Here is a 25655-nt window from a genome sequence, read left to right as displayed (position 1 = left end):
TTTTTGTTTTTCATTTCGAAATTAATTTATTTTGCTACATTTTCGCAACATTTTGTGGGCTTGTAATCAATGGGCTGTAAAATATCTATTGGTCAGATAAAAAAAACTGCTTGCTTTATACTTATTCTTACTCTTTATGCTATTTAACCACTCCTTACAATTAATTTTAATTGTGCCATTTTCCATTGTGGCCTTAAACAATGAAGTAAATGTTAATTATCTTAGGGACTAATTGACCTATAGCAAAATTACATACTGAAAATCGTACAAAATTCTTACAAAGCCGAAAAACCTTCATTAACATATGAAAAAAATGGTGAACATTATTTCAATAGCAGTGTCACCCCTTAACTCTTTCGTTACGCCTATTCAGATCAATCACTGGTGATCAGTGCTTAAATCGCCGATTTCGACATATTGAAGTAGTTTCTTATGCACTTAGTCCCACCCAGTGGCTAGTCCAGGCACTCCACTTTTAGAATTAGCTTAAATTTTCTCGTTCTGGCGATGTTATAATTTTTGACGGATGTTTTGCGAACTAAGGTGTGGTTGTACTGAAAATACCCCCTCCGGGGGTCTTTAAGGACAATAAACTGAACTGAACTGAAAAGGGCCATGGTTATCACAGACGAGAAAAAAAGCGAACCGCTCGTGATTAGGCTGCACTAACGTCCAATTCTCGTATTAAGGAGACTCCCAGGAAGTCAAGAATCAAGTTATGCTGTTGGCTTTGCCATCTGGAGTGCTGAACGGTGATAAGTAACCTAAAATGATGTTAACCGTTCAATAGTGAGCTTTGGTTCGGAGTCCAAGTAGTTTTAATTCCACCAAAGCACATTTCTTTTACCACGTCTGCTGTACCAGGTCCGCCACATGTCCAACATGTGGCCTGGTATTTTCAGCCAATTTTCGAAGAGTTTTGGTTTCGCTTCACTCGCAGTATCCTGGCGAGGGCCGCTGCCGTTGTTACAATGCATTTATCAAAGTCACTCCATGGCGGCTCCATCCCGCGCAACTGCACCACGAGAAAAGTGCCCCGCTCAGAAATAAGCTGCCCCTGCACTTGAATTTAGGGATCATCACTCGAATATAGGTCCGAGGATGACAGCAAACCAGCTTCAAGCTCTGACAGGTGACAATGTTCTGAGTCAGGCCAGGACATCCGCAGCTGTTCACCGGCTAGTTTCGTTTACGGCCTTGAGCAGTCTCCAACGTGCGCGCTTATCTGCCGATCTTTGTGCATGACCCGAGAGCTGCACTGACTGTCTGCAAGGTGCGTACTTTGCCTGGTCAGGGTGTGCTGTCACCGGAAGCAAAGAAAATTCCTTCCAAGAAGGCCGTCCTGAACACGTATTGGCCCAGCACTACGGAGCAGCACAACATACTTTACAACGGCGCGGGATTTCTTTCTGCTTTTCACTGCGGAAGTGATAAAGACTATCTGGAAAAAATACAAAGAAATATGATTGGATGCGTATTCTGTAGTGCTCCGCTACGCCAAGAGATGGGTTCTGGAAAGAGGGGCTCCAGAGGAACTGGTAAAGTGCATTGGACTTCTCATCGGACCGTTTCAGAAGATGCCGAAAAGGTGAAACTGCAATTGTGTTAGCAGGGTCGCAAAGTTAAACAAAAAACTAAAGCTTGCGCATAAAACACTGAGTGCACCTGTGCTTCACGAAAAGCCAAACACTGTTTTCCCGCATGGTACGAGAGATGAAGCAGTTCCTGGTCTTAGTTTCTTTTTTTGTATCCGATGAACAGCGGTGTAATGAGCATTTATTTTTTCACACTATTCCTAAGCAATTTACCTTTGAAATGTTTATTCTGAATTTCCTTTGATATTAATGCTTTTGTACATACGTTTATTAAATGTTTTTATGAACTGGCCACCAAATCGCACTTTCTAGAAGTTCTGCGTGTTACCGAATAATTCTTTTGCTTTGCAACATGTTTTAGAAAGAGCATTTCATTATGTACAATTTACTATGCAGCAGTGCGTGCTGGAACATTTTTTGTATTGGCAAAAAGTTCTCTGAAACCCGATTTCCTCGCGGTAACGAAAGAGTTAAAGTAACGCGAGAGAGAAACGAGCCGTACCATGGACGGGTCATTGCACATGCTGCTGACCTCTGAGCTGTTCTGGCCATTGATTCTGGGACTCTTCCGGAGACACTTCCTGCTACCCTTCCGTGGAATGTTCCTGCGACCCTTCCTGGAAACGCTCCTGGGGCTGTTCTCTTGTTCGGGCAGGAGTTCCCAGTCATCTGCTCTTTTCCCACCGCTGTTCTTTTGTTCCGGTAGCAGGTGCCCGACGCTCTTCCCCCGATCATCCAATTTGGGAAGCGATTCTGAAAGTGACCGTGAAATTAAAAATGTTCTCAGAAATGTTTTATTGCGAAAGCAATTATATGGACACTCAAAGAGGATTTCTGCCGTCGGCGTCGCCGTGAGGTTCCGCATGACGTCAACGGCGATGAAATCGTCACCGCACGCCGGACGCTGTATGTACGAGTGAAAGGGCGCGAGGGACTTGCGCTTTCACGGGGAGCGAACCAACGGTGGAATAGAAACGCACATTCTGCACCGTGCTCCTTGAAGGGCTGCAGAATTAAGCGTCTCTTTCCTCCTTTACATCGCGCGAAAGGGGAGGCGACGTTTAGCTGCGGCACCAAATGCGTATTTATATAAAAACGTTGTGAGGCGAGAAAGTGGTTAAGACTTCTGACGCTGCTCGACGAGTTTCCCGTTCTGATCTTGTCGAAAACCTCCGAGCCACCCCAGAGGCCCTGGCAACAGTCACCAACGCCGCGCACGTTCGGTGCGAACGCGGGCAAAAACAACAGTTCTGCACGTTGCTGGTGCTGCTGCATGTCCAAGCTTATACAGCTGATAAAACTACTACCCTTACTCCGTATAGCTCTCTACTAAGTTGCAATCGCAACTGATGCTTCGCCTTTCGGGTGAAACTGCGACAATTTTTTCCGCAGAACCAACTGCAAGCACAGTGTCGCCCACACTACAACGCAAGGAGAGTGTTGAGGCAGAAATAATAGCTTCCCCCAATATCACCAGAACATTCCCGTTCTCACTTATGAAATAAAGAACTGAGACACTTACTTAAGGAAGAATTTGATTTAGTCCTCTTACGTTCATACTCATCATATCAGCACTGTCTTATTGTCTCTTAAGCAACTGCCCAAAAGTAGGAAAATATGGGACTGAAGCACAGTGGAACCCCGATTACTGTGCAGTCCACTTATAAAGATACCACACATAAGAATATATCGTTATAACGTGGGTCGACCTAAGAGTATCAACTTATGAATAGGGCTATGAGAAAAAAAAACATACATAACGATATGTTATTAACTGCGTATCGGATATAACGATCTAAATTTTTATTCTGGGCGGCGTTTTTCATGCAGAATAATCGAGAAATTTGCATCCCTAAGTTGCCCTTAATCGAGATGGGCGAAAGTTTGCCTACACGAGTTCATATCTGCCGCCATTACTGCGCAGTGCATCCCGCCCGGGCGCCGTTTGTGAACGAAAGCCACGGAGAGCACTGCAACTTGACACAGCGTACACAAGATGGCGCCAGCTGCTTTACGTCCATGTCGCCAGTGGTCGCGCAAGCGAGCGTACAAAGAAAAGAAGGGGGAAGAAAGCGATAAACGAGTGGCGCCTTCGCGGCATACGCTGCCTTTAAAATCTCCCTCAAGCACGGAAATTCGCCGCGGAAGGAGCGGGAGGTGCGCCGACAAAGCTGTGTGGGCAGTGTCTCTCGAGACGAAGCTGCAAACTTTGCAAGACCTGAATTAGTACGAGCTCACACACTTGATGATATCGATTATGAAAACTGGGAGCGCCACGATCATTAAGGCTAGAAGCAGTGGCCATGCCGATCAACGGAAACGCCCGGTTTTGTGTGCCAGGACCAAACCCGCATGGCCAAAACGAAGTGTGGAAGCCGCTGACAGTACCGAACTCTGGGAGCACGTCGCTACTGACGATTAAATAGGTGGTGCTTCGATGAAGAAGTTTATAAGTGCAGGTAGTGCTGCCTCGTTCTTTGAAGAGATCTCCGCCGGGGCGATAATTGTCCCGACAGACTGCGGCGTTGTGCGACAGAGGCGACGACAGCAGCGGCAGTGACGACGAGATTGACAATGGCCCATCATTGTCACAAACCCCAATGTTCAACCAAAGTGCAATGTCGTTGATCGAGTCGCTTATTGATTTCATGCACGCTAAATTATAGCCGCCAGTGTTCGCGTAGCAGCTGGATGCAATGCACGTGGCAGTTGTGAATCCGAAATTTCTGCGAAAGCAAGCGCAGATCTCTATTTCAGCACGCCTAACGATTGAGACGCTATTGAGAGGTATAAAAAATGTTTTGTTTTTCACAGCCTTTCTACAACGTCGATTTTTTATCGCAAGTGGCAAATTTGGTTTCGGGACTACAAAAATATATATTCGCGGGATTTCTTTCTTTTTCTTTTTTTTACAGCAGTTCAGATACAGCGATGATCGGTTATTACGATCAGATTTTTCGTTCTTGATATCGTTATAAGTGGACTCCCCTGTATACGATTTTCTCGTGACCGCGAAAAAACATCATAAGATCCGAACAACAAAAATTATGCCTATAGAAATACTATGTCGCATGACGGATTTACAAAAAACTTCAATGGAAACTACTAACACACTCTGCAGGCCTTGGAAACCCAAATTACCAAAAAAGTAAATGCAATAAGAAGGGGGACGTGGCAATGAAAACAATTTTGTACTAATGGGAATAAATTGATGAAATTTGGCATGTAGGTGTTATTTGTTATGCTGATGTCAAAACTGAAATCAGTTTTGTGCTATATATTATAGTTTTTGAGTTACAATAATTGACAGCCTCTAATGGTCATCCCAAAATTAATTCATTAATTACACAAAAGTTCATCAAGATTTTCACCTCAGCATGTTCACAAAGGCCTATTGTGTGCAATAAAGCTATTGGTTTATATCTTAAATGCCGAAATGAGCACTAAATTGTTTTTTGAACTTTCCTATGCATGCTGTGTTACTAACGACCTTTGCAAAAGACATTTTGCTTTGAGGTGCAGATAAAAATGGGCAGCTTATTCAGGTATCTTAAGGTCCTGAGCAATGCTGGCTTTCATGGCTCCATGCCGCTTTTCCGACTCCTCGATAATATTCAGCTTATCGCCGAGCGACAGAACTGTCCGCTTTCGAGACATTGTGCGTCGCGTTGCTCCACACAACTCACAACCTCCCCTGAACATTGATCGCTACGATTACGACGAAAAACATGTGCGAAAAACCTAGGCCTCTCCACGCTACCTTGTCGGCAATCTGCTGCTGGGAAACTGGAAGGATAGAAACGCTTCACCTACATGACGAGAGGCGACGCCACCGAGAAGAGAGGGAGAAAGTGATTGTGGAGAAGAAAAGGCGCTATATTTCAGCACAGCGGGCGTCGCGAGCAGCTGCGAGAAACGAACTACGAGACAAGGCAGGAAAGAAAGCTGCGCCGAAGCGAACCAATCGAGTGGGGTCAAGTGCTCCGCATGCGGAGCCCCCTTCTGAAAGAGAGATGGAGCGAGGAAAGAAGCCCGCGGCACTTTTCTTTCGTCCACCGTTCCGTCCTGTGCTTCGCGAAGGTCGTCGTATAACACGGGTCCCCCCCCCCCAGGCGTGAAATTGCGTAGGATAACCAGGGCTTTTAATGCATTGCTTCTGTGGAGACTAATCCTTCGTAAAACCCGGGTCATTGCAAAACCGGGGGACATATAACCGGGGTTCCACTATAATTGGCTTAGTTACTCCAGTAAATAGGTATATTGCCACGTGTTTTGAAAGCGGACTAACAATGTTTATTAAGAGCTGCTGGCTCCTGGAGGAAAACGGCGGCAAGAGCTAGCTATCGAGCGGGGCAGTTAGCACGCTCTTCTTGTGCATGTTCTCTGGCACTCTCCCCACTAGAGCAGAAGACGAAAGTACAGCAGAGGTGAAGCGTAACATGCAGTCTCAAGAAACATAGAGGTAACCACATTAACTGCAAATGGGAGCATAAATATAAAAATGAATAAATGAAGATCACGAACGTGCAACATACGGTTTCATGCGTACTACGTGAACTATGTCAGGGCTAGATGGTTGTCACCGTGTTTGCGCCCCACTGTCCGGAACAACTTCGTAGTTCACATCACTAATGTGGCACAGCACTTCGTGTGGACCAGAATACCAGCTAAGCAGCATTTCAGAAAGGCCACGGCAGCGAACAGCGACACAACCACCCTTGGCCTCCGGGACTGTAGCCCACCTGTTTGTGACCGATGTTAAAACGCCGTGCATCTGCGTGTTGCTGATCATCGATATGTAGCAGCACCAACTGGTGAGCTTCCTCAATGCGCAGAGCAAATTTTTCGGTGTCTTGACACAGAAGCATAGCATCCAGCATCGTCTGAACTGGCGGCTGTAAAGGAGATGAAATGGTGTGAAGCGCGTTGTTTCTTGTACGGAAGTATTATAAGCACAGGTCACATAAAGCAGGATACGATCCCTTGCCTTGTGCTGGACGTCGATGTACATAGAGATCATGTCTGCTACAGTCTTGTTTAACCACTCCAAAAGTCCAGTGGACTGCAGATGGTAAGCAGTCGTCTTTCAATGCCTGGTGTTGCTCAGTTGAAAAATTTCGTCCACGAGCTGTGCTGCGAACGCCATTCCTCTGTGCGATTACAGTGACGCAATACAATGTGACCCACAAAGAACTGCACTGCCTCAGAAGCTGCGACTCGCGGGAGCGCATCTATCTGGCATAGCGAGTTAAATAGCGAGTCGTGGCAATCACCCACTTGTTGCCATTGGTTAACAGAGGGAAAAGGCCGAAGAATGTCAACGCTGACTTGGTCAAACGGCTTATGAGGTGGTTCAATGGGTTGCAAAACCCAGCAGGCTTCATGGTCAGTGACTTTCGCCGCTGACATTCACGGCAGCTTTTGACATACTGCTTGACGCTTTCCGAAAGCCTGGGCCAGTAACACATCTTGTGTACTCTGGCAAGCGTTCGTGAGGAGCCTAGGTAACCAGATGTGGGCTCATCATGGCAAGCGAAAAGAATATCGTCCCACAAGTCATCAGTAACCACCAGGAGGCAATCTCAGTCATTTGAACAGGTGATCTCCTTGTCCAGCAAGTTGTCTCGTAGACAGAAGGACGTCAATACGCAACATAGATGGCGTCGTGTAGTTGCTGGGCGGCCCTGCAAGTGGTCGATGATAGGGCGAATTTCAGCATCATCACGCTGTTGTCTGGTAAAGCCCGATGTAGTAATGGCACCCAGGAAGTCCGTCACCGTCCTTATACTCTCGATTGACAGATTCGGCAGGTGCACGCGAGTGTCTTGGCGTCTTCGTGCTTGCGGCCAGACTTCTAAATGATAGTGATGTCAAATTCCTGTAGCCACAAGCTCCACCATGCCAGTCGTCCTGAAGGATTGCGTATGTTCGCCAACTAACATAGAGCATGGTGGTATGTCAACACTTTGAAGAGAGGCCATAGAGAAAGGCAAAACTTCGTGATCACCCACACGACCGTGAGACACTCTTTTTCTGTAGTAGAGTAGTTCACCTCCGCACGGGACAGCAAGTGGCTAGCATAAGCTATTACTTTTTCAATGTAGTCTTGACATTGGATGAGTACTGCGCTAAGACCGATGTTACTGGCGTCAGTATGCACCTCGGTGTGAGCCTCTTCGTCGAAATGTGCTAGAGCAGGTTCTGACTGCATGCATTGTCGTAGTTCAGCGAAGGCCGCCTGTTGCTCATTTGGCCAGGCAAATCGCGAGTCATTCCTTGTAAGGCGAGTCAGGGGTTCCCGTATCTTCGAGAAGTTTTCAGTGAAGAGGCGATAATACACACACAAGCCCACGAAGCGCCGCACAACCTTGTCGGCAGGAGAAGGAAATGCTGCTACAGCGGCAAGCTTGTCGGGATCGGGTCGGACTCCTCTTGAGCTCTTAATAACCAAAGTGGCACTTTCCTGGTTTAAGCGCGAGATCAGCCGATCGGATCACTTCTAGCACATTACGCAGGCGAAGATGTTGCTCAAGCGTTTCAGGAAAGGCAACTACGTCGTCAAGATACACAAGATAACTCTTCCACTTCAGTCCAGCGAGGACAGTATCCATCATTTGCTGGAAAGTTGCTGGGACTGAACACAAACCGAAAGAGAGCACTCGAAATTCGTAGAGGCTGTCGGGAGTCACAAAGGCAGTTTTCTCGCGGTCCTCATTCGTCTACCTCGATCTGCAAGCATCTGCTTTTGAAATCAAGTGACAAAAAATACTGGGCACGCTGCAGTCTATCTAATGAGTTGTCGATACGTGGCAGTGGGTACACGTCCATTTAGTTACGTTGTTGAGCATCTGGTAGTTGACGCAGAAGCATAGCGTTCCGTCTTTCTTTTCGACAAGAACGACCGGAGACGACCATAAGCTGTTGGAAGGTTTGATAACGCCATCTTCAAGGATCTCTTGTACTTGCATACAAATTGCTTCACATTCTTTTGCCGACACGTGGTAGGGCTGCTGGCAAATCGAGCGTGCGTCGTTGCATGTTATGATGCTGTGCCTTGTATTTGATGTCTGGTGTACCTTAGATGAACTTGCGAAACATGCCCCGAATTCAAGCAAGAGCTCATGCAGTGCTGCCCGTTTATCTTTCGATAACTCTGAATGAATGTTGATGTTGCCCAGTGACTTGTCAGCCATCCCCACTGGTTCAGGGGCAAAACATTCAGCAACAACTTCTATTTTTTTGGCAAATGCTATCGAAGTACAGCAGAAAAGGTGTCAATGCTCATTACTAAAGTTAGTGATAGGCAACTGAGATCGGCTATCACTAAGCTGTAGCACACCCTTAGCCGCACAAACACCTTGTGTCAGTAGATGCGCTAAGTTACTTTTTGCGACCACTTCACCTTTGCGCATTCCACCACACATCACTTCGACTAGGACACTGGCTTGTGGAGGAAGCGTAACACTTTCGGCGGAAATACGAACCGCGTCGCCACGTCGTTTGTTGTTGTATCCATCGATTGCTCGCTCAGCTGAGAAGGGGACTACGGCTCCTCGTAGATCAATAACAGCGCCATATTCTTGCAGAAAGTAAACCGAGAATTACGTCACGGGAGCATTCGTGTAGGACAATATGGTGTCGTCATTCGCGTAGGACAGTGTCGTTAATGTGGTGTTCGTTGTAATGAGGTTTGACTATCACTTTCACGAAATTTCATACAACTCAGCGACGGATGCATCGGCGTAATCAGTCACAGCGTTTCTGGCACTGCACCAACTTCCTATCTACGCACAGTGCCAAGAACGCTGATGGACGCATACGTCGACAAGTCCGATGCAGTCTTGAGAAAGTGATAGTAGTAACGCTAAGAGAATACCGCCCCTGTTCTTCGTACCTGCGGCCAATGAAGCACAAATGGTGGTGACGACGCACCACTTTCATTATGGAAGCTAATTTTAAAATTTTACGCCTGTGAAGGCTAATTATGCACGTTTCGTTCTTTTTGATCGCAAAGGTCAGAACATGACGGAGAACATGGCAGCCCGCGCTTCGAACTGGGTCGGGTCGCGTCAGCAGAAATCTTTAGTCACGGAGGTAATCGGCTGCCTCGCTTCGGTCATCTGGGCGGGCTTCTCCTGCCTTCTTAATTAAGTTGTACCTGACTATAGCTAGCCATATCATTGTATTCTACCAGTGCTAACATATGGGGCAGAAACTTGGAGGTTAACAAAGGGCATGCTATATTTTTCTATTGACGTGGAAGCCTACATGACAACTGTGTTTTTTGCTTCTAATCTTCTTTAGTGCTTTTGGAAGTCTGGTCATGCAGCAGTTTTCTTTTACGCCACAGCCAGTGATGTCTTCCTTGCAACAGGCCCGCTTACATGCATTCACTGCAGGCAAGTCCTTTAACGCCATATTTTTTTTCTTCTTGCACAACTGGAAAGCTAGTCATACAGCAGCCATTCATTTTTGGAAAGCTTGCTTGCAACCAGGGGAGGAGTATTCTGCAAGTGTCCAACTTGTGGGCATGTCCATTGTCTGCTGACGAACTAGTGATTGGCTGGGAGCATCTATGTCCTTCTGATGTGTACCCCAGCCAATCAGAACTTCAGCAGCAGACGAAATGGACCTGGTGACTAGGTGGACAGTTACAGAATACCCCCCCCCCTCATGCTTTAAAGGATGTTGAGAGGCTATTCGCAGTTTATTAAAGACAATTAGTCATCTTGAGTACATAACCGATTCATTGTACCTGAGGTAGTTAGCTATCTTTTTGTACTAGTCAGTACAGGTGCGTGCCCTATTACCGTATTTACTGGATTCTAATGCGCCCTCGATTGAGACGCGCACCCGTTTTCTGTGACCGAAAAAAAAAAATTCCTTTACAGTACCGCGTACCTCATGCCTTCATACAGAGATACAACTTTCATTTGGGAAAACAGATTTACTCCCGATGCACTAAAGTTACAATGAATTAAAAAAAAGTCGCAGTTTCGCCAAAAAGGCGAAGCATCGATTGCGATAGCAAATTAGTGGACCAGCTATACAAAGGATAGCAGTTTTATCGGCCGTATAAACTTGCAAACATTCGCATACTAACTAAATCACCAAGCACGGCACTAAATCACCAAGCATGAACACATCTCGCTCGTTAACCGCGGAAACGCGCTGTCAAAGCGCTGGGTGACAAAGCGCGGCGATCGAATTGACCTTCATGCTGACATGCCTCTCGCTTCAACGCGAACTATAAGTGGCAAAAACACAGCGCGTCGCACTCTCCCCGTCGCAGATGGCTTTCACGATAGGGCCAAGGCGATCTTATCGCCTAAGTGGATCGTCGCAGAATACGTCCTGCTTCGATCCACTGAAACCCTTCCCCGTTGCTTTGCTGGCAAAAATCCTCTCCTCCTGTTTGCGTCCGTCCCGCACACAAGTTTCAGATTCTCCGAACACCCGTGATGCGGCCCGATTTCCGTTCATCTCCGCGCACATAATCACTTTCCTTTTAAATGCGGCATCATGATGAACTCCGCACTTCATGCTAATAGAGCAAACGCAGAAAACGGGATGACAGACGGTAGACTAATGCCTAAGCACACGTACTGCAGCACACTGAGGAAGCTACGGCAACTAGGCTCGAAGCCCATATGAGGCGGCCATCTTGAAATGCCGATGGTTATATGGTAGCGCAGATCTAGGGTCATACTCGATTCTAATGCGCACGCAATTTTTGGTCCTGTTTTATCGGAAAAAAGGTGTGCGTTAGATTCGAGTAAATACGGTATATAAAAATTAATATTTCTGCTATAAATATGTGTCTGCATTTGACTATTCGACACTTACTATTCGTATTTGGAAAAGCTTTCATTTTAAGAATCAAATTGAAGCTAAGACAAAAGTCTGAACATGCACTCCAGGAGAGAACTTAGATTTCAAGGGCCTGTACAATCACTGAAACACTTACCAGGAAGGTTCTTTTTACCAGCGATATGGTTCTTTAGCTCCTCATTCTCCTGTTCAAGCTTTTGAAGCTTCTGCAGGATATCAACCCTCTGCTGGAGATCACTGTTCAATGTCGAAACGTCCAACAAGGAAACATCCTGCAGAAGAGTGACCTAACCAGAAGAGATGTGTTTAATTAGATCTAACAGATCGCCTTCATCACATGCTTGATCAATGACTATATGTTTACTAAAACACAAAATCATCCGGGAAGTATTCACTAAAAATCACTACATACACGGTATCGGGGAGTACTGCATGCAGAACATGCACTCCTATGTTTAGCAATACCAGGGTCTGCAAACATGCAAAAACCAAAGAAAGAAATTGTAGAGGCTTACTGCCCATCGCAAAAAGCAAAATATAAGTTTTCAGTGCAGCATCACTTTGCCTATCAAAGCAAACAACGCTTTTTTCTGGACAGATACCTGCACTTATTGTGTGTGCATGCCTGTCAATTTGATTTCTTGTTTGCGGGTTTTTTGACAAGACTATAAATGGCTATGCTTTCTCTAAATAAAGTTTAGTATACAGTAAGGCAGCCCAATGGTATGTTCTTGTGACCAATTCCAAAAAGCCAACTCTTGCCAAGACAAGTCTTTGCAAGCCAAAAAGATGCAAAAACACGAGACAGGTGTTGCCGCCACCTTGAAGTTCCCACAACAGCTCGCTGTGATGTCATAAATACAGATGGCATCTCCTCGGGCCCAGTCAATTTAATATCGGTAAAGATGAAATACATTGTATTTTAAAACAGTCAAAAACTAAACTTGGAAGCTTTCAAAAATTTTTGACCGAGCCACAATTGGCCAAATATGAAAAAAAAATTTTTTTCAAATCCGTGACGCCACATAGACGTGCTGGCATTTGGGTTACGGTCCCGAATACAAGGAATTGAACTTAGCTTCATTTTCTCTTCTAATAATCAATTCATGGCCATTAAATTCTCGTAACTAAAGTTTTCACTTAATTTATTAGTTTAGGTTGTTTTAGCGTTTCTCTTCAATGTCTAGCAGGTGTGCAAATATTCAAAAACTTCGAATAACGAATTGAATAGTGTCCTATCCGATTCGGTCTTCAAATTGAATAGTAATTATTGGTAAATACGACTATCTTCAGATATTTCAAGACTGTCAGCTGCACATAATTACACATAAAATTGGAGAAACTAGGGTTAATTTTCACCCCCGTGGGCATAGTTTAGACACAAAACATGAGAACCTGCGCAGTGGCTAAATCGCTTACAGTCGGGTACAACTTTAGAAGACAGTGGCATTTGCCCCTTCAAAGATGCACAAGAGCCTCCACCAATGGGCGCGCACTCTAGACTGTGTCATGAGCCGGACGGCCGGTGACCCCGCGGACGAAGAACATGGCAGGCTGCACTTCGAACTGGGTCGGGTCACGTCAGCAGGCTGCCTCGCTTCAGTCATCTGGGCAGGGCTTTTCCTGCCTTCTTAAGTTGTACCAGACTATAGCTAGCCATATCATTGCAATCTACCAGTCCTAACATATGGGGCTGAAACTTGGAGGTTAACAAGAATCTCGAGAACAAGAACCACACAAAGAGCGATGGAACGAAAAATGTTAGGCCTAACATCAAGAGACGGGAAGAGAGCGGTATGGATCAAAGAGCAAGCGGGGATAGCCAATATTCTAGTTGACATTAAGAGGAAAAAATGGAGCTGGGCACGCCATGTAATGCGTAGGACGACTGACCAGTGGACCATTAGAGTTACAGAATGGATACCAAGAGAAGGGAAGCGCAGTCGAGGACGGCAGAAAACTGGGTGGGGTGATGAAGTTAGGAAACTTGCAGGTGAAAGTCGGAATCAGCTAGCGCAAGACAAGGATAATTGGAGATCACAGGGAGAGGCCTTCGTCATGAAGTGGACATAAATATAGGCTGATAATGATGATAGGTAGCCATACTTTACAGGCTATACAGCAATCTCTGAATAGTACTGTGCATGCGAAGAAACTACTTGTTTGCCCTTCTAATGCTCCATTTTTGCTTTCAATAAACAATGCGTCATAACATACTATGTAATGACGGGAACTTGTTAATTTTAAGAATACGAGGATGTGAACACTGTTTTGTTTATTATTCAAAAACTATTTTACATTTGACTCAGGCAATATTCCATCTATATTTCATTCGATCTCAAAATACTTATTCACACACCCCTATGTCTCTATAAAGTTAGCACGAGTGGCTGATTTCAATATGTGTTCCGACGTTTCTTGGGCACACTTCCCTGTTGGAGCAGTCATCAGGCTCGCGTCTGAGGAGACAGTATGATCCAGCATCTGACTGGTACCAACTACCGCAGCTCACCGGTTTCCAACAGATGCAGACAGCGTGCACCACTGGATTGGACGTGAGACAAAACCAATGCATGCACACTGAGAGATTCTGCCTGCCACAGAGCAAGTAGTGGGCCAGCTCCTCACAAGTCCGGTCACCCCGCTCGTGGCATCCACATCTACTACCATTCACAGCAGCATAAGGTTGGCTGCAGTTTGTTTGACACGAAACAGCAACCAGCAGAATAAAGCTGAGTTGAGAATGCACCTACTCAACCACTGACGTTATGGGAGACACAATGCGTGGTCATTTCATTCGAGCAGACGGACAGCACGCACCTCAGTAAGGAAGCTTGATTGGCTCACACATGTGCCACACGGGCACAGAAAATGACATTAATGTGCAAATGCTTTGGGTCTTAATGACACTTTCGAGATGTCAAATAGAGAAACCTATTGTTTTTTCCCTTAATGTCATTTGTCATCTATTGCATTCACGAGAACTCGTTCGACTGAGAAATGGGTACTCTTGATGCCATAGTTTGCACAGTGCAGTATAATTGTACTTGAGAAAGCGTCTACCACATAAAAAATTTGTACACAACTCTTCAACAACAACGCTCCTGTCAGGAGCTGTACTCGGCAAACTTCGTCTGGTGGGTGCAGCAACAGCTACGACACGGCAGGCACCATTTTGCGTCTGGGCTTTGATTTGACATAAATGGCCAAGTTGCTATGGTCGGTTGAAACGTTGTAAAAGAGAGCAACAAACAATCTAACTGCAGCATAATACCAGAGTCCTTCCATGTTTTTCTGGTCACGAAACTCCGCCGTCACGCTATGGGAGAGGTTCATACGCTGCCCAAAGCTGCCGCGACGCGGCGCCACTGCGCACCGGAGGGCATCGTTCGCGTACCGAAACGCTTGCGCTGTGCGAGGCAAGCTGAGTGATCGGGTGCGTTCTGTGCATGTGCTGCGCTATTTTTCGAGTGCTGGACTGTTTAGTTGAAGTGGCGGGGTGGGACAACGATGCCGAACACGTGTTGCGTGCCGGGTTGCCGTTCCGGCTACAAGGGCACGACCGAAAAGGTGTCGTTGTTCCGTTTGCCTATTGACAAGGAACAGCGCGAGAAATGGAAGCGGGCCATACCGCGGCAGGAAGGTGGCGGTTTTAACTTCGAATCGAAGTATACGCGTGTGTGCGCGAAACATTTCGACGCCTCCGACATCGTCACTGCGTACAATTTCAACATCAACGGCGACGCCGTGTCCCTGGAGCGAGAGCAGCCGACGCTGAAGACTAACACCGTTCCAAGGATTTTTGAAGGCCTTCCAGCGTACCTCACGAAGCCCAAACCTCGGTCCCGCACATCGACAGTTCGACCCTCACGCAAACGACCACGTGAGTCGTCGGGTACGGTTGAAGTGCGCCGATCATCGCCGACGCCGTGTTCAGACTGGACTGATGCTGCATCAGCGAATGACGGTATGTTAGTCCTGTTTACGTCCGCGCCATCGGGTGTGGCTTACATTTTTGCTTTGTGATTGCACCCACAAATTGCTGACTTCTTGCCGTCAGTTCGACGGGCATCGGTAGAGCCTGCAAAATGTCAAGCTACATAACTTCGTTTTTCTTTCTTTCTTTTTTTTTTTACAGACTTGGCGCTTAGTGACCCGGTCGAAGACCACCACACAGACAAGGCTTCTCAAACAGACCGCGTGGTTGGCTGTACCAGCTGTGCTGAAGTGCAGACGTTGAGGTGCCAGCTTCGAGCCGCGAAACAGCAGCTTCAACAATGCCAAGGAAAACTTGCCAAATTGCGAGTGCAGTCTGCCAAGTACAAACGGCAACAGCAGAACCTTCAAAGCCTTTCAGATCGCGAGAAATTGATTATTGATCAGTGTGTGATGAAGGCGAGCGCCAAGTCTGCTCGAGCTGTGCGGTAAGTTCGAAGCACTGCATCACATATATAGTATACGTGAAGGCGGTGGGGTCTTCGTGTGCTAATTTTAGGAACATAGAGGAACGTCCATGTCTATCATATGACAGTGGAAGCTACGTATTTGATGTGTTTTGAACGAATGTTGGTCGCTTTCAAATGCAAATCGATGCACAAGATCACTCAGAAATGACACTCATTTTTGTGCTTGATTCCACCCATTCTGCATTGAATCCACAGTATTGAACCATGTAGCAACAATTTTTGTCTATGGTAAATGATGCAGAATTCTTGACTGCTGGGAGCGGCTTATTCACACCATCATAGCACTGTGATCTTGCTGTTTCCATCTTTCTCAGCACCTCAATGTTATTCTTTAGAGCATGTTTATTAACAGATACTGAATGATTGTTATTATGCACTGGGGACTATTATACATTTTGGTTAGAACTTGGGAATGCATGCACACATATTTGCTTGATTATTCGGTGTTCCATATTGACAATGCATCACAGCTGTGTTATTTATAGTGGTCTACTCTATTTTAGAGAATGTTTGCCTGCACGTTGACATGGTTTGCATGATATGCACAATGCATTATGCATGTTCACATCACCTCTTGGCATACAGATAGCCTTGGTTCACAGCAGTGTGTTTTTATGCTTGGTAGCATGCTTGAGCATGTCATGAATGAAATTTGCACCCATTCCTCGGCAGGTATAAGAAAGACTGGCTGTATGACTGCCTTCTCTTGAAGATTAAGTCGACGTCTGTGTACACATATCTTCAAGAAAATAACTTTCTGCCCCTGCCGAACCCACGCACACTGTACGGCTACATGAAGAACTTGAAAGCTGATTTTGGCTTTGATGCGCACGTATTTACTATACTGAAGGAAAAGCTGCTGACTTCCCCTGAAAGAGAACGACGAGGTTGGAAAGCGCATCTCTTAAAGTGCATGTTGTGCCTGTGCCTTTCTGAAATGATTCAAATTACAATTTTTTTTCTCAGGTGTGCTCATGTTCGATGAAATGAGTGTCAGGAAAAGCCTGCACGTCAGAGAGTCTGACATGAAAATCCTTGGAAAAGTTGACTTTGGGGAACACACCAGGCCAGGAGACCATGAAAAAAATGGTGATCACGTGTTGGTCTTCCTGTTTCGACCCTTTTTGCATGGATGGTCACAAACTGTTGGAACTTTCTGCGCATCGAGCGCCACCCCTGGCTCAGTACTTGCAAAGCTTCTACTGCAGTGTATTGTACACTTGTCAAATTCTGGAGCGGTTATTGATGCAGTGACATGTGATAATTCGACAACCAATCGGTCAGCCTTGAGGTCCCTAGGTAAGTATTTAACAACATACGACTTGTGCTGCAGGCCAGCCAGGAAGATTTAATTTTATTAGTCTCACATTTCTATGCAGGCATTCGTGGCGACATCAGAGACAAACGAGTGTCATTTCAGCACCCATGTGACCCCTCTAGGATGATTTATACTGTCATTGATCCACCGCACATATTTAAGTGTATTAGGAACAACCTGCAGAAAGTTGGGAAGTTTTTGGTAAGTGAAAGAATTTTCGTTCCTGTTAGATACACGCTCGTCAGGTTTTATCAGAAGTAATTTTTCCTTTTTCCTACAGCTGCCACAAGGCCAGGAAGTATATCATCATCATTATGCGGAACTCCTGGAATACGAAGAGCAGCAATCTGGACTGCGTGCTGTGCCAAAGCTCACAAAGGCACATATATACCCAAATGCTTTCCAGAAAATGAGCGTCAAACTTGCTGTTCAGGTAAGGTACTTTATGTTCAGGTACTATTAGGACATAAAAAATTGCTTTTGCACGTTACCCACAAAGAAATGTGACAAAAAAATGCTTATTTCTAGTTGTTCAGTGAATCCACAGCTACAGCCATGGAATTCTACAGTGAGCAGGAAGCATGCAAAAAGCTCCATGGGTCTGCAGCAACATGTGAATTCACCAGGAGGATGAACAAATTATTTGACTGCTTGAACTCTCGGAGGCCTGAGCATGTGCAGTACAACGAAGCTGAACATGTTGCTGTAAGAATTATGCTTTTGGCCTTACACATGCCTCTGATTTCTTGCTAAAGACTTTATTACTTTACAGACACTGAAAGAGAGCGTCACATGGCTCGACAGCTGCTGCAGTTACATAGAAAGTCTGCCGAAGCAGAGGCAGATTTGCTTTTTGAGCAAGCCGACATGCGAGGCTCTAAGAGTAACCCTGCTCAGTACTATATCCCTTGTTGAGAACCTTCTTCAAGCAGGTTTTCGCTATGTATTGGTGGGAAAGTTTGGACAGGACCCATTAGAGGTAAACGAGTGCATCTTCCTGCATGCAACTAGGTAAATAACAAAGCATTTTTTTTCTTTCAGAGATTTTTTGGCATTGTCAGACATGTTGCTGGAGATGGAGGACAGCCAACGGTCCAGCAATTCCTATTTATATATAGGATGCTTTCTGTGAAGAATCTCGTGCAGCCGCCCAAGCGATCCTCAGTAGCTGGCGATGGTCCGCAACTGCTCCTCAAGCTGCAAGATGTGTTCAACAAAGAAAAGCCTACTGCCTGTCATGTGAGCAACAATATATTTGGAGCAATGCTTACTGAACAGAATGAAATCGAGCAGACCTTTATAGTTCCTTAACTAAATGTACATGTCATAGTTCTTGTTTTGCATAGAATGATGTGTCAAGTCCCTTCATTTCTGGCCACATTAAACTGTATGGGTATCGCATATATGGCAGGGCACTGTGCAATGCACGCAGCATCAAGAATGGACGATTTTGCAGCTGTTGATTTAGAAAAGCCATGCCGATTTTTGATAAAGCTTAGTTGTGGTTGTCATCGTAAAGCTGTATAACAATACAAGGCATCCAGTAAATTCCAGCATTGTGTGCGGGCTGTTGAGCACACCAACAATATGGTATTTGCATTTCAGGCTGACTCTTTGGCTATTCTTCTGGATGAAGTCCTCTTGGAACCTGCAGAAACCGCGGAGGAGGCTTCAGTTCTGCGCCATCAGCAGTCTCCAAAAGAATACATAATGGATTATCTTGCTGGCTATGTCGCAAAGAAGTTATCTTCATTGAGCTGCTCGAGCTGTGTTGGAACAATGAGAAGTTTGGAACGAGCGGCAACTGGCCTGATTCTTGCCAAATCCAGAGGTGGTCTACAAGTGCCCTCCAGCCAGCTAGTCGCTCTCCTCCAAATTGTGGAAGACCATTTGGAAGTGTACACAGTTGACAAAATTGCCTGTTCTGATGTGTACATGGAATATTGTGGAGAATGTTTTGATGGACAGTCGTACTGCTACAGCTGCTGTTGGCTGCAAATCGCACTTCGTAAGCACAACTGCAGAAGTAGTTCAGTTTTTTCTTAAGACCCGCTTGCATTTTTTCACAAGAGAAAAAAACAAGCAGATGCAAGCAAAGGGACGAGCTTCATGTCCAGCAGGGGGTGGTAGGAAACCAACCAGTTGAAGGGGTACCAGTGAAAGGGGCGCAGTAGGAATCACGATTATCGTGTAAAGGCGACCACTTACAAAAAATTGCAATGCTGATGAAGGAGAACAAGGGTGTTGCAAGGTCTGACGAGGGCATTGATGATAAAACACATTTGTTTCATGCTTTGTTGCAACCTCAATTTGTGTTATGCTAGTGTAGCGTAGTTCACATCACAACAATAGCGCCTTCACCGCGACAATCTATGAAATGTATAACACTAGAATTCCTTTAAATGCAAGTGTTAACAACAGAATAATATGCATTGTTTTATTTTCCATTGTCCTTTAGGCTATTGATGGGCTACAATTCTTCAATTGCATGTACTTTTAAGTATATCATCATCATCAGCCTATATTTATGTCCAGTGCAGGACGAAGGCCTCTCCCTGCGATCTCCAATTACCCCTGTCTTGCGCTAGCATATTCCAACTTGCGCCTGCGAATTTTCTAACTTCATCACCCCATCTGGTTTTCTGCCGTCCTCGACTGCGCTTCCCTTCTCTTGGTATCCATTCTGTAACCCTAATGGTCCACCGGTTATCCATCCTACGCATTACATGGCCTGCCCAGCTCCATTTCTTTCGCTTGTCAACTAGAATATCGTCTATCCCCGGTTGATCACTATTTCGAACGAAAGTACCTTGACTGTTTTGGGAACTGTACAGGTCAGTATAAATTCTTTCGCTGCTTTTACTATGTCATCTAAATTGCTGATGATATTACCATGCTTATCTTTCAGTGCATACATCTTGCCTTGTCTTATGCCAAGCTTTCTTCTTACTGATTTCTTGCTGCGTCCATATTTTACGGCTTCCTCAATCTTTCCCACGTTATAATTTTGAATATCCCTTATTTCTTCTTGTTGATCAGTTTTGACAGTTCAGCGAATTCTGTCTGATCTCTTGAGTTGGACACTTTCATGTTTTGTCGTTTCTTTATTAGGTCCTTTGTTTCTTGGGAGAGCTTCCCTACTGGTTGCCTCAGTGCCTTACCTCCCACTTCAATTGCTGCTTCTGAGATCAGCCTAGTTACGGTTTCATTCATTACCTCTATGTTATCTTCATCTTCCTGTTCTAAAGCTGCATATTTGTTTGCGAGCACCAGCCTGAATTGGTCTGCTTTCACCCTTACAGTGTCTAGGTTGGCCTGTTTCCTCTTGACTAATTTCACTCTTTCTCTCTTCAAATTGAGAGAAATCCTAGACCTCACTAACCTATGGTCACTGCACTTTACCTAACCTAACACTTCTACATTCTGCACTATGCTTGGATCGGCAGGAGAGTATGAAAGTCTATTTCATTCCTTGTTTCTCCATTAGGGCTTTTCCAGGTCCACTTCCTGTTGCTGCGCTTCCTGAAGAATGTGTTCATTATTCGGAGCCTATTCCTTTCTGCGAATTCTACCAACATCTCTCCTCTTGCATTCCTAGAATCGATATATATATATAGTATATAAGCAGCTATAAGTAAGGAGGTTATTAGCACACTGTTGTTAGCTATATTTGCATTATGATTTGTTGAGCAAGTTGTCTGTGCGTGTTTAAGTAACAGCTGAAGAAGTGGAATGGTGGTATCTCTAACCAGCCATTCTTTTTAAATTGCTGTATTTGTGATGTGGCTACTTGTGTTCGTTTGAGAGTTGTTTTGCCATGTGTTATAAAATGCCTATGCTTTACACTTTCTTGTTTATAGAAACAATCTTATGCATTGTGCATTTATTGCCATTCGTTTGCTGGTGTTTGTTTCCTGCCCCTTAATACATATCTCTCACGTTTGATGTTTCTTTATTTATGCTTATTATATCAGATTATTATATCTTTATGCTTATTATATCAGTGCTTTTAACAACTTCTTGCATTGTGAATGGTTGAACATTCATGACCGGACACCTCTTTGTGCTGTTGTATTTCGCTCCACTTATTTTACATGATAAATAAATGATCATGCTTGTATGTTGTTTTTGCACCAACACGTTTTATTTCTTTTCTTAATCGAATTATAAAGCAGTTTCTTTTAATTTTTCGACCATGATAAGAATATCAAGACCGGTGATTACAACATTTTAACATCCTGTAAATAGTTGTGCATTAAGAACCAAAATACCTAGTCTCATCGTTTCTGCGTCGAAACCACGAGCAGCTTGAATAAGTGCTGGGCTTACTGACGCTTCTAAAAGACTGCTTGCTAAGGCAATTGCCTAATTACAATACAGCTAGTCTAAACTGTGCAGGTCCTAACACTTCACGTTCGCCTTAATCCGTTGCTAAAAGCCGCACCGAAGACATTTAGTAGTGAATTTTGTCTTGCATTTATCCTACTTAAATCTCATTCAGAAATGGCATCGTTTTGAAGAGAAATCTGAAGCGCACGGAGCACCTCAATTTCCTTTTCATTGTCATTAAGTATTCTACAGAAGCAGCCTTTTGCAATAACAATTTCATACTTTTGATCTCCGGATAAGATACTGTCCACAGTTTAACAGAAAGTGAACAGCTGTGCTCGGTGAACAATCTGGCGCTATGCGCAACGGAGAGTTGGCGCTTACTTACGGGTGAGCGGGGTTGCAACAGCCCACATGTTTGCATCTGGTGATAAGTGGGACCACTGGTGCTTTGTGCAAATGCGTGGTGCCTAATTTCAGGCAAATATTAAACAGCGGAGCCTACCGAAGCGTTGAGGCGAACGGCGATGACGCAGAAATATGGACCGAGACCGCCCGGCCAGTGCACAGCGGACGCATTTCGCCCCCGTGGGGGCGAAATGCAAAACACCCGTTTATTTACATTTAGGTGCATTTTAAAGGATCCAAGGTGGTCAAAATTAATCCTCAGTCCCCCACTACGGCGTGCCTCATAATCGTATCGCGGTTCTGGCTCAAAATCCCAGATTTTTTTTTTTTTTTGGTCCGAGACCGCCGCAAGCTCCATGTTATGAGCGGCTTTTTTTTTCGTTCCGGGCGCTCATATCATGGCAGAAGACGCAATCAGGCAGTTATTTAAGCATGTGGAATGTTAAAAATAGTTACGTGAAAATAAACCGACGGTTGTGGAAGTTGAGAAAGCTAGAATACCGAGGCTGCCCCACACACAACCACAGCGGTAGCGGCGTTCGCATGCCCTCCCATGCACGGTTGCGCCTCTAGCGGTGGGCGCTGGCTCTATATGAAACTGAGGCGGCAGTTTCGTGACCAGAAAAGCATGGAAGGACTCTGATAATACGCTTAAATTTAGTTTGCTATTCCCGAAAGCAGCTTAAATTTGCAAACATTTTAAAAAATTATTACCCTAAAAATGCTCACTTCAGAAGATTCATTGACATCCTCGTGTCAAATTTCCTTAAAATTGGACAAGTGGCAGCTCCACTGAAAAGAAATGTCATTAGGGAACTTAAAGCATTAACGACCGCATGTCGGGTTGTGCCCGTGTGGCATAAGTATTACATGTTTCCTATTAGCACCCATGGCGTTTAGAAACCCAATTGCATTTAGTACAGCACAACTTACATATACAAACATATATCATGCAGGCAAAAGTAAGCACTCAATAATGGGTTGTGGCAGGACCAAAAAACCTGTTGGCTGAGGCGGCGAGTGAGCTATGCCAAGAGGCTTGATGATCAAAAGGGCTATTAGAGGAACCGCTACTAGACAACATGTCAATCAAGTGTTTGTTGCTCGTGCAGACATGCTTTTGTTGACAATGTTTATCTAAAACGAAGGACCATCGCAGAAAGATGTTTGTCTTGTACTTTTGACCAAGATATGAAGTCTTCGCAGCGTACACGTAGGGACGCTGGTTCTGGGCAGAGCAGACATGCCCCTCGCCCGCCCCATGTGACCTGAATTGCCACCAATCTTATGAAGCATTAAAAGTGATCAAATGTCAACTACTGAGTTGCTCCATATGAAGCCATGACGTCTCGGCTCAAGAGCAACAGGTACTCTGATATTGTACACTGTATGCCTTACACCATATTTCAAGTGATTACTTTCTTAGCTTGCGAAGCAGTTCACTATGTTTTTTGTCACAATACTTAGTTCCACAAATGGCAGGTGTGCATCATCTTTGCTTGCTCCTTTGTGTATGTTATGCTTCCCCGCTTATGTTCCAACCATGTTAGGGCTAAGGAATTTTTGTTGCCTATAATATATTCAAACTATAGAAGGCATGATGCACTACGTAACACAAGGCAAAGGAAGTACACTAAGACAGGACACTGTGTTACGTCAATCGCGATACAGTACATCATCCTCCAACGTATTGGTATTGACAGTCAATACCAATAAACTCAATTTATGGAAAGCATGATGCTTATTCTACTACATTATCATTATGCAATTACCTCCTGTCACACGTCAAGTATTCTTTCTTATTAGTCCATTTTCAAAAATAAATTGCTATCTTATCAATACTTCAGACTTTGAAGCCTCGTGTATTGGTATTGTATGAAGATTGTTTACGTTGCTTTTCTTTTCCCAAATTACTTGACTTCCTGCATTTCTTTAATGTACTGCTGTTGTAATCGAGTTATTGTTTAAATACTTTCCCGATATACACATATAGCTCCTTGACCTAACTTAATTTGTATGTATTCTTTCTACCCATATTTATCAGATTTTCTATTTTTAAATTTACATTGTGAAATCACTCAGCCTGCCAGAGTGAATCAAGGAAGTTTCTAATTTAGATACAAAACAAAATGACATCTTGCTTTACCATTAAATTATACACACTGGTTACCTTGCTTTGCTCCAGGTGTTGGTTTTCATCAATTAATACGTCCTTCTCATCCTCTGGTTCATCCAAAATGACATCGTCAAGCACTGGCTCCTCCGGCTCCAATATGACACTGTCAGAGTCTGAAGTGACAAACATGACAAGATAAGAGTCACCCTACTTGCTGCAATGCAGTTAGGTATTAGGGCATTACTTACCATGACACACCGACTGGTCAAGCAATGGTGGCCGGGCAGCTTGCCAGCTGACAGGAAAAATTTCTCCCCGTCCAAAGATGTTTGGGTCTGGTTTGTTGACAAAACAAAAACCAAATTGTGAACAGATTAAACTCTGGCAGGAAATCACAAACAAGGCGACTTTTTTTAAAGCTACAAATATCTAATGCATTAAGGCTCACTACAACGTGAGAAGTGTTTCATTGGATATTGGAGATTCGGGGACGCAGGCGGCTTGTGTACGCAAGAACTAGGGGCAAAGGGGCCACGGTACTGTGCACGCGCAGAGTGTATCTTAAGCTCTCCATTTCGAGGTGTTATAACGTCGCAAAACGACACTGGGGCTGTCTCTAGAGACTTTTTTTTTTATCACGTGGTGTTTCACATTTCACACCCATCAAAATGCAGCTGCCACGGCTGGGTATCGAACTAGGTACCCCGCGCTGAGCAGCAGAACAAGCCACTCAGCCACCGCGACGGGCCCCTTGTTCAATAGCATGCCATGCCTATTAATCGATCACCCACTGATGAGCCTGCGCCTCCCCAAGCTGCAGTTACAAAGCTTTTTGCTGTAGTTACGACGCAAATAAGAGGTCCGCAAATGCCGCCGTAAGTGAAATAATCAACGGTCAGCAGTCGTCACGTACGCCTCGGTGCATTACGAGCGGCCGTGACGTGGTTAGTGTAAACCCGCTTCTCCGACAAGCGCCCCTCTGTGACTGGCAGCGGGTTGAGACAAGCAGACAGACGCAAAAATCCGGGCAATAGTAAGAACAAAGTGGCATATCGAAGAAGACCCTTACCGGCACGAGTGTGACAGACTGGCGCATGTCCGCAGTAGCAACACCAGCCGCACTCGACAACCCCGCTTCCACTGACGTGTCCCTCTGTGTGGGAGCGCGTAAAGCCGTCGCATTCGCATCTGTCGCGAGAGCAGTGTCCTCGTGCAACGCCGCGGACGTCGACGTTTGTAAACATTCTGCCTGGCCACGCCGTCGCGGTGATAGGATGTCGAAACTCGCACTGACAACGGGCGCGAACCGCGTGTACTCGGCAAAGACACGCGCTATGCACGCGCTAAAAAAAAAGCCGAAAGCGCGCGGGAACTCCGAACTACTCCGAACCAATGGGAAGAGCTCAGGCAAAGCCTCCTATATAATCTATGCCTGCCGGATGAGCGCGAAAAGGTCGCCGTCTATGGCGGCGCCACCTACGTAGGGTAAGAATCAGCATATTAAAGAGAGCGGCAAACCTCGTCACGGAGATGTCGCAACTGCCACATTAAAGCAGTAACGGACGACGAAAGTTGTTCACACTCTTGTGTAA

The 25655-nt window shown here is 45.1% G+C and overlaps 1 protein-coding gene across 2 annotated transcripts in view; it reads right to left on the bottom strand.

Annotated features, from left to right (window-relative positions):
- The window catches only part of LOC119465237 (uncharacterized), a 53639-nt gene extending 28193 nt beyond the window's left edge, over positions 1-25446 (bottom strand). Inside the window, exons 1-5 of one of the 2 annotated variants that reach the window (XM_037726031.2) lie at positions 25133-25446; positions 24312-24398; positions 24118-24236; positions 11563-11713; positions 2098-2348 (exon numbers count right to left, since the gene is read on the bottom strand). In XM_037726031.2, the coding sequence (XP_037581959.1) occupies positions 2098-2348; positions 11563-11713; positions 24118-24236; positions 24312-24398; positions 25133-25307 (783 nt within the window). In that variant the 5' untranslated portion in view covers positions 25308-25446. The remainder of the gene's footprint in view (positions 1-2097; positions 2349-11562; positions 11714-24117; positions 24237-24311; positions 24399-25132) is intronic. The other variant, XM_037726032.2, reaches the window with a different exon arrangement.
- Between the last annotated feature and the right edge of the window lie 209 nt (positions 25447-25655).

The sequence above is a fragment of the Dermacentor silvarum genome, chromosome 9, assembly GCF_013339745.2.
Source record: "Dermacentor silvarum isolate Dsil-2018 chromosome 9, BIME_Dsil_1.4, whole genome shotgun sequence".
In the NCBI taxonomy this organism is placed as follows: domain Eukaryota; kingdom Metazoa; phylum Arthropoda; class Arachnida; order Ixodida; family Ixodidae; genus Dermacentor; species Dermacentor silvarum.
The sequence above is the reverse complement of the archived record's forward strand: the minus strand, read 5'-3'. Positions and strand labels throughout refer to the sequence as shown.